Here is a 10,428-nt window from a genome sequence, read left to right as displayed (position 1 = left end):
ATATATATATATATATATATATATATATATATATATATATATGTGTGTGTGTGTGTGTGTGTGTATGTATATACAGTATATACATACATATATATACACACACACACACAAAATTATATAATTTAATATAATATATATCTCAAAAATATATGACAGGTTATCTAAGATATTTATTTGCATATCATTTGTATTTTTATTTTAATTATTGATGTTTAAAAGTTAGGATATCAGAAACAGATACATTGCTATTTTTGACTTTTAATCCATGTTTGTGTAAAAATGTCTTTCATTTTAGCAGTCCAATCAAATACGGAGTCAAGAAATAGTTAGAGCTTGGAAAGTCAAATCAAGTGCATTGCATTGTGGGATATAATAGCCAGTGTAGTGTGCTTTGTTGTAGACTGCACATTTTAGCAAATGCAGCTGGCAGTTGCATACTGCTGAGTCTAGATTGCACTTCTGTTCTTGACTTCAAGATGAAGTGACAGCTAATATCCATGAACTTTGATTCAACTGCACAAATTGCCAAGTGTGAGTAAGCGGGTATGTAAATGGGTGAGAGTTCTGTCTGGACAGGGTTACATAACTGAACTGATCCTCTTTCTGTGACACCAGGGGAGCCGTCAGGACAAAGTCACAGTGGTCAGACACTATGTCACCGTGCTGGAATGGAGGGTTAAACCGGTGAGGACAGCCCTGCTCTTGCTGTCTGTCGATGAGACGGGCTGAGACAATCGCTTCACAGGTCACAAACATACTCTCCGCATGCTAAATCAACATGTTAACATGTGATTCTGCCTTGCTGTGGTGATAACATATCTCAGTACTCAAGAGGGCATTAGACCTTCCTTCAGATTGCAACAATACAATACTTACATATAGTAGGGCTGGGTTTTGACACTAATTTCACAATTCGATTTGATTCTCATTCACAAGCTTTCGATTCGATTCGATTACCAATTCGATTCGATTCGATATCGATTATTTTGGATATACTGTACATCAGGTACAGTACCGATTACCGATTCGATTCGATTCAATATCGATTATTTTGGATGTACAGTACTTGCCAAATTTTCTCAAGGAAAAAAAAATCTCTCAACTAATGCTGTAAAATATACATGAGAGTCATTTGGTTCTACATTACTATAATATTGAAGGTTAAAATTGACTGATTTATAGCCTACAACTGCTAAAATTACACTTAATAAAGTTTTTAAAATAATAATGTTACAATTACATAATAATATTTTTACTTCAATTCGTTTTTTTTTTATATAAACATTTAAATGGTGGTATTGAGCGATTACATGAGACAGGATACGGATTGTAAAGTTGTACTCTTTCTTTTAACTAACCTTCGGATGTTTAGTCATTTTTTTGTGCCGAAGCTGGTATTAATGTGGAGATGATCAGTTCACGTGCGCCTTGCGCTGCCGCGTCTGTTCAACTGATACGCTACAGCGATCTGTCACTCCACATTAAAGGGGTCATATGATGTTGCTAAAAAGAACATTATTTTGTGTATTTGGTGTAATGAAATGTGTTTATGTGCGTTATGCAAATCTTCCCACATTGTGACATAGACATGTGAGGGCGTGTTAGAACGAGCCGTATTAGGTAGGCGTTGTTGACTCTTAACTTTTATAAAGAATATCTCTTTGGATTTGAGACTTTAGTCTTTGCAACTTTACAGATCTTTATGCACCAAGAGCTTGTATCATTTCAAAGAGAAAGGAAAAATTGAAATCGCATCATATGACCCCTTTAAACAGTGCCAAAACTGCATTTATTGTTTAAATACTGCAATACGGACAAAAGACAGAATTTGAAATCTGAGACTTTGCTTCATATTAAAAGTACCAAAGCACAATGCTTATTATTGGATGGGAAGTGCCCTTCAGTGTTCTGTCCATAAATTGAAAACAGGCGAGACTAATCGATTCTTGGGATTTAAGAATCGATATCGTTCCGTAAAAAAAAGAGAATAGATTAATATCGAGATATCGATATTTTTTACCCAGCCCTATTACATAGTGCTTCTTAACTAGTAACTAGTTCTTAACTAATACAGTAAAAACAGAAATATTATTATTACAAATTAAACATGATTACAAATTAAAATAACTGTTTTCTGTTTTAATATATTTTGAAATGTAATTTATTTCTGTGATGCAATGCTGAATTTTCAGCATCATTACTTCAGTCTTCAGTGTCACATTATCCTTCAGAAATCCTTCTAATATGCTGATCTGCTGCTCAAGAAACATTTACTATTATTATCAATGCTGAAAACAATTGGGCTGCCTCATATTTTTGTGGAAACCGTGATATAAAGTTTAAAGAATAGCATTTATTTAAAATAGATTTTTTTTCTAAACATTATAAATGTACTTACTGTCACTTTTGATCAAGTAAATGCATCCTCAATGGGTATGATATGATGTATATAATGTTTCAGGCCATAGTGACATATCAATCCATCATGACTAACCATTCACTGGCAGCATCCTACTTTCTGTAGTGTTTCTTTTCTTTTATGCCTCTCAAAGCACTCCTCATACATGATCTCTTTCACAACGTCTTCGTTTCTGTCTTTGTTACAAAGGAGAAGCCCTGCCGTTGTGTGTAAGAATAACTCAAGAGTAACCGTATACCCTGCGGCCTCTTGTATGTGTTCCGGTGTGTACGTGCGTCTTTAGGTTAGATGGCTGACATTTAGTGAACTGAATTGGTTTACGGTGGGATAAACCAGTCTTTACAAGGCTCCACCATAAGGATGGCCTGGGTTCAGGTTCAACATAAGTAAACCAACATGCCCGTTAAACAAAAGCATTTGAATTTGTTTGATATATTGATTACTGTGGTTGAAATCGGTTGATTTAAATATGTTGCCATCATAACGTGATCTCTCAGGCTAACACCGATTAAGATTTATCGAATTGCAAGAAGGACTTCTGATCATCTTGGAAGCACCAGTTTGAATGGGCTACTCCAGAAGACTGGAGTAATGAAATTAAAATTCAGCTTTGCATCACAGGAATAAATTACACTTTAAAAAAGATTAAAATAGAAAACAGTTCATTTAAATTGTAATAATATTTCACAATATTACTGTTTTTATTGTACCAAATAAATTCAGTCTTGGTGAAATAATTATTTCAAGAACATTAAAAATCTTTGCGACCCCAAACTTTTGAAAGGTAGTATATTTATAGAGATATACACATTATAAACTTATGTCACTAAAATATGTATTTATTATATTTTTGAGGAAGTAATATTGAAAATCTTAACTTCTGGCACAAGCCAGCACAGAAAAAAATTATTTGTACACTAATATTTGACACTTCAATTGAATTAATTCAATCTAAAACATAAAGGGAAACAAAACAGTATGTAGATGAAACAGACCCTGTTTGCTCAGAAAAAAAATCTCAAGTTTCACATCACAACCAATCAGGTTCCAAACCACAGCCAAAGCATGAGCTGCAATCTATATTTATATATGAATGTGGCCCTCCTGGCTGAAGTGGACTACCTCTGATATGAACTATGCTTATATGAACGTGGTTAATGTTGGGTTACATTGTGGTACCTTGTTCTTCTTTCTCAAAAAGAAAGAAGTGGTTGATTTTGGATATCTGCAGCTTGTAAGAGCTCCGCAATTCTGCTGCTGTTTTTGATTGTTTGTTCTGTGTTTAGTAATTCAACTTCTATTACCAGAGACGAACTCCTTAACATTAACCAACACATCCCAGGTGCAACGGTGTTGTTTAAACATGCGCTTGGACGCAGAAGAGGGAAGCACGCCGACGCGCTGGTTGAGCTCCGCGAACATGGCTTTCGAACTGCACTCCCAAGCATTCATCTTGTCTGTTCCCTTCTTAACAAAATGGATGAACAACTACTCTTCACTTGCATCAACAAGGACTTTCAAACTCTGCTGCATTGTGCTTCACTGAAACCTGGCTGAGTGAAGCCATTCCAGACAATGCGCTTCATCTGCGGGGCTTCCAGCTGTTCAGAGCGGATTGCATCGCAGAGTTAACGGCGAAAACGAGAGGTGGTAGATTGCGTTTCTTTCTTCATCAACGAAAGTTGGTTTTCAGATGTAACAATTTAGAGGCACTCTTCATAAACTGTAAACCTTTCTACTCGCCGCGGGAGTTTTCCTTTTTCATTCATGGGAATGTGTACGTTCTGCTTCGACTGCACTGTTTGGAGTGTTTTTGAAGCTGCAGCCACCGATCTGGATGAGCTCAGATACTGTAATTTCATATATCAGTTTATGTGAGGATATGTGCATTCCTACCCGGACACTCCTATCATTCAATAAAGATAAACCATGGTTTACTGGGAAACTCAATCAGCTTCGTCATGCCAAGGAAGATGCTTACAGAAGTGGGGATAAAACCTTGTATAACCAGGCCAGAAACCGACTAACAAAGGAGATCAGAGTGGCTAAAAAAAACTACTAGCTACTCCGAAAAGCTGAAAAAAACTCCCGGTATCAGTATGGACTGGTCTGAGGAGCATCACTAAGTACAAGACACCATCCCCGCAGTCTGTGGTGAATCAACAACTGGCTGACGATCTGAATGTGTTTTACTGCTAGTTTGAAAAGCCAAGTCTCACACCCCGCACCTGCTCTGATCTGCACTTCACACATACACCCACCCCTCTCTGTCCCTCTCCTACCATTCAACCTGCGCTTAAGGTCTGTGTACAGGACGTGAACTGGGTCTTCACAAAGCAGAAGACTAGGAAAGCTTCAGGCCCAGACGCTGTTTCACCTGCCTGTCTAAATGTCTGCGCTGACCAACTGGCCCCCATCTTTACACAGATCTTCAACAGATCACTGGAGCTGTGTGAAGTCCCCTCCTGCTTCAAACACTCCACTATCATTTCAGTCCCCCAAAAAAACAAAAATCACTGGACTTAACGACTACAGACCTGTCGCTCTCACATCTGTGGTCATGAAGTCGTTTGAGAGACTGGTGTTGGCCTATCTGAAAGACATCACTAGACCCTTGCTGGATCCTCTTCAGTTTGTGTACAGAGCAAACAGGTCTGTGGACAATGCAGTAAACATGGGACTGCATTATATTCTGCAACATCTTGATACAATCTCAGGTCTCAGACAAACTGACCCAGCTCTCCGTGCCGACCCCAATCTGTCAGTGGATCACCATGATGATGATCACACGACAGCACTGTACGGCTCGGCTTGGCTCAGTTTGTGTTTCCACTGCAGTTTAGTACCGCTTTAGAATGGGCGGGATTATAGACATGTTATTATAGTTGCGCCGCCTCTACTGCCATGCTGAGCGACCTCCTGAAAAACATTTTCATTCCGCATCGTCCCATCAAGCTCTCGCTAGATCCGCTCCTCGGCTATCAATGAGAGGAACGTCTGTACGTCCTCAACAGACCATGAAACAGCCATTATTTTGTTGTTAAAAAAAAAGGTGCGTTCGTTCAAAAAAAGTTGCGTTCGATCCTCGCTGGCTGTGCTGATTTAATCTAGCGGGTCTAGTGTCTCATGTTCAATGACACAGGTAGTGGCGATTCTCTCCGGCAAATCAGTGATGTCGTTATAGTTACGCAGCATCTACTGCCGCGACCTCCTGAAAAACTTCAAGCTTTCGCTGGATCTGCTCCTCGGCTATCAACGAGAGGAACGTCTGTACTCCTCAACAGACCACGAAACAGTAAGTTCAAGTTCAACGCAAGTTCAATGACGCAGGAAGTGGCGATTCTCTCTGGCAAATCAGTGATCAGCAGGGTTTACATGTCACATTTTGGTAACGGTATGGCTCGCTTGGAACCTCAGCCGAGGTGGTACTGAAAAAAGTACCAGGTACCAGGTACTGTGCACAGTGGAAAACTCCCCAAAAGTGAGCCATGCCGTGGAAAAGTGCCAATAGACTCCATTTCTAAAAAGGCCCAGCAGAGGCTGTATTTCCTTCGCCAACTGAGGAAATTTAACCTGCCACAGGAGCTGCTAAAAACAGTTCTACTCGGCTATCATTGCCCAGCGATTATTGGTTCCCCCTGCCCAACCTCCAAGATCTTTACACCTCCAGAGTGAGGAAAAGGGCTAAGAAAATCACTTTGGACCCCACACACCCAGCCCACTCTCTCTTTCAACTATTGCCCTCTGGTTGGCGCAACAGAGTACTGACCACCAGAACAGCCAGGCTCAAGAACTGTTTTTTTCCACAGGCCATATTCAGCCTGAACAATTAAAACTTTCATAAGTATATATTGCCCATTATAACTGACACACTTATACATAGCATATCTGTACATTCATTGAAACAATTATGTTTTTTTTCTCTATATTTCTACTTCTGTATTATATTGCATTATTTAATTTTCAGTTTTTCTAATATTAGTGTTATATTTCATCTCTATTGTGTAATTCCTATGAATGTCTGCACTATCATGTATGTTTGCATTATTGTCTGTACTTTCTTCTGCACTGGAAGCCCCTGTCGCCAAGACAAATTCCTTGTGTGTGTAAACATACTTGGCAATAAAGCTCTTTCTGACTTATAAAGTTAAAACTTTACTCTGTAAAAACTTTCTCTTAGCTATGTAATGCTATAGCATTCTTGTTATAGGATCCTGACAAAACTCTGATCCATTTTGTGTGATCTGTTTTCAGATTATACATTGAAAGGGAAGTCTGAACTCCCATAGACCTGACTCGGTGAACTCTCTACACACACACATTGTCCCTTTGGTTGGCTGCACAGGAGCCAGAGCTTGTCATACAGTAAAAATAGGGCTGGTCTAACAGTTTATCTTCCCATCAATCAAAAGTTTCCTACTGAGCTGTCTCTGGCCACTGCTGTGACAGGTTTTGCCCCCAGGACTATCGCAGGATTACCAGAAATCCTATCCACAGGTTAACGCTGGAGGGCATGAGCAGCCAGAGCTGTAAATCACAACAAAAATACCACCCTGTTTGGATAGCAGATGTCTTCTAGTGTATGTACTGTATGCTTGTGCATATTATTTTTAGATTTATATAATGATTTGAAGAATGGCAGCGTTTTGTGTATGTGTACCGCACCATGTTCCCTTCTGGGACATTATATAAGTATATTTTATTCAATTTGTTCATAACGTACTGGAGAATCTTGCAAAAAGTCCCCCCAAATAAGGAAATAAAAAGAAAGAAATCTGTTTATATGTTGCATAAAAATTATAGAACCATTTTTTGGTTGAGATATCTTACTTTTTAATAAAAATATATCTACTTATAATTTTATATACAAAAAATATTCAAAAATATAAAAATGTCACTAAATATATGCATAAAGTAAAAAACTACAGCACCATTAAGATTGATTACTTATTTATTCAGGGTTTCTAAACTTCCATAAGATCTCATTACTTTTGAATTAATTTTACAAAAAATAATAAACAAGTAAACAAACAAATATATAGCAATATAGCAATGAAATAATCGAAAATAGGCTTAATTTTCCTTATGTAAAATATCATTTCTTTTAATATATATATATATTTTTATAAATATATAAAACACTTGACTAAAAGGTCATACTCTATTGGATTTCTTTTCAAGTATGAGTCTGCTGGTGTCCAGAGTGTAACTCAGTGTGCAGGAGTCATACTACCTGCAGGGCTCTGATGCAGACCCTCGCAAGCACAGCTCATTAAAAAGTTAGATATCAGACTGCTATTCACTTTGGGTTGCACCATAGGAATACATATCCCATGACCTAAAGCATTTGCTGGAAACTGCTGGACAGCATGTTTTTGGTTTATAGGGCACATGATGCTGCTCAGAAAAAAAAAACAGAGAAGAAAAGCGGCACTCACTTTGTCTCCGCTGGAGTAGAAGAAGTAGCGCAGACGGACAATGTTACAGTGATCCAACTTCCTCATGATCTGTAACTCACGATTCTGACAAAAAAACAATTCATAGACAGAAAAAGAAAGAAAGAATCACGGGAAATGACATCAATATAATGCTAAATGTTTATAAGGCTAAACTTGTCACCTCAAGACTAAACATTTCTGATGTAAACACACACAACCAACGATAAACTGATGCTTACCTTAAACCTTTTATCCTGCAACACCTTCTTTATGGCCACCAGCTCACCAGTGTTGCACAGCTTCGCTTGATATACGACCCCAAACGAGCCGTTCCCGATGACCTTTGTGTCCGTGTAGCTGACCTCCTGAGGTCGGTCGGGTCCCTGACCGGGGGTCGCGGCCACTGTGGTAACTTTACTGCCATCTTTATCTCCTAAACAGAGAGAGAAAGTACAATGTACCATGAATATTCCTTTGTAATTCACTGGTCTGTTTTACATGGTCACATGCATTCTAGGTGTTACTATGCTCATCAGTGTGTGATCCTGCGTGTATCATTCATTCACCAGAGCTCATTTTAAACACGTCCGCTTCACACCTCATCACGTTTTCACACCCCTGAGCAAGTGCTTGACAACATGAAAATGGGAAATATGAGGACAAAATGGGAACTGTCCTCAATTATTTAGTAGAAATATATTTTTATTGTGTAGCCAGGTCTGTGGTCAAGTACTAGGAAACTGACTAAATACTAGGGCTGCACGATTAATCGAATGCGATTGTCATGCGCATTTTGTTAGTAATGCCGGTTCTGTAACCAGCAGTAAATCTTCATCACATGCTTTCAGATGGAGCAGCATTTACTACACAGAGCCGTAGTTCACTGACAAGTTACACAAAAAAAATCGCAGATGATTTTATTGCGCGATTATGAAATCGAAGAAATCGTTCGCGATAATGACAGCTGTTTGCATAGCTTCTCAGTGAACTACGGCTCTGTGTAGTAAATGCTGCTCCATCTGAAAGCATGTGAAAATATATATATAAATAAAAGGGGTGGTTGATCAGCTTTTTTCAAAGGTTTGATTGTGTTTATGGGGTGCAGTGTAACATGTGCTCATGCTTCGTTTAAAAAAAAAGAAAAAAAACGCATTATTTTCACATATTTTACCTTAATTCTACACCGCTGTTTCCATTCTCGTCAAAACAGTCTGTCAAGTTCCTGGTTCTCTGAAGCCCCTCCCTCAGAAATACGCAGTCGGGCTCAGATTGGTTAGCTGGCCCAGTGTGTTGTGATTCCTAATGCACTTTGTCCGGAAATGTCATGCCCCCTTACCATTACGTGCACCTCTAGTTTTCTCTTCCTCTTCTCTAAAGCAGCGCAGCATGGCCCCGCCCCCTTTGCTGCATGTACACAGGGGTGGGGTTTATGTAAATTTCAGGGTTTGTGATGTCACAAACCCAGGAAGAAGCTTGTTATAGTCCCTACCAGCCTTTTTTTGTAGTCCTAAAACAGCAATTTCTTTAAAAGAAAATATCTCCCTTTGCATTGAACTTTGAGCGCTTTATTTTAATGAAAATTATAATAATAAGAACTCAGATAAACCATATATTGTCGTAGTTGTGTGTTTATTAGTCACGTTGAATCAATAAAAGCAGTTAAATCTTCTGTTTATCCAGCTACCGCTATAGGCATTTTCTGGGTTTCTTCTGCAAGGCGTATTTGGAGTTTCAGCGCGAGAGCGCCCTCTGGCCTTCGGATGGAGATTTACTGCTGATCACAGAACCGTGCTTCACTTAAAGATACACATGACAATCGCAGTTTCTGTCGAATCGCGATTTCGATTCCATTTCGATTTATCGTGCAGCCCTACTAAATACTAAATACTTTTGTGAGTTTAAATTATATGGATAATGACTTTGTATAGCTAGGAAATGGGATCAATAATTTGCACAGTTAGAATTTGGTTACACTTTATTTTAAGGTGCTCTTGTTACAATGTAATTACACGTACCGAGTAATATTAATTAACTACATGTACTTATTATATGGTTAGGGTTAGGATTTGGGTTTGGTTTAGGGTTACTTGCATGTAATTATGCATAATTAATTGTTATTATAATAGTAAGTACATGTAACGTGTAACAAGGACACCTTAAAATAAAGTGTTACCGAGAATTTTAATTGGAAACTAAAGATAAGCTCATCGTATAGAAAGTGATCTAGTCCAGGCCAAAGCTGAGGCCACAGAAACTTAATGTCCACTAGGAAATAACATCAGTGAATCTTCCGTTATTCTTTTTATCACCATAAAGTCGAGATATTTCCATTAACCTATCATATCCTCATTAGTTACACTACCGTACAAATGTTTGGGGTTGGTAAGATATGTTAATGTATTTTTAAAATACGACTGTTATGCTCACCAAGACTGCATTTATTTGATTAAAAAATGCAGTAAAACAGTAATATTTAGAAATTATTATTACAATTTAAAATAACAATTTAAATATATTCTAATAAATTATAAAATGTAATTTATTCATGTGATCAAAGCTGAATTTTCAGCA

General features: G+C 38.1%; 1 protein-coding gene across 1 annotated transcript in view; it reads right to left on the bottom strand.

The window, feature by feature from the left end:
- The window catches only part of LOC107684292 (glycogen synthase kinase-3 beta-like), a 26,213-nt gene that overhangs the window by 10,122 nt on the left and 5,663 nt on the right, over window positions 1–10,428 (bottom strand). Inside the window, exons 2-3 of the mRNA XM_016480530.1 lie at window positions 8,097–8,290; window positions 7,858–7,941 (exon numbers count right to left, since the gene is read on the bottom strand). Of these exons, the coding sequence (XP_016336016.1) occupies window positions 7,858–7,941; window positions 8,097–8,290 (278 nt within the window). The remainder of the gene's footprint in view (window positions 1–7,857; window positions 7,942–8,096; window positions 8,291–10,428) is intronic.

This window comes from Sinocyclocheilus anshuiensis, unplaced genomic scaffold (assembly GCF_001515605.1).
Source record: "Sinocyclocheilus anshuiensis isolate Anshui unplaced genomic scaffold, SAMN03320099.WGS_v1.1 scaffold1371, whole genome shotgun sequence".
In the NCBI taxonomy this organism is placed as follows: Eukaryota; Metazoa; Chordata; class Actinopteri; order Cypriniformes; family Cyprinidae; genus Sinocyclocheilus; species Sinocyclocheilus anshuiensis.
The sequence above is the reverse complement of the archived record's forward strand: the minus strand, read 5'-3'. Positions and strand labels throughout refer to the sequence as shown.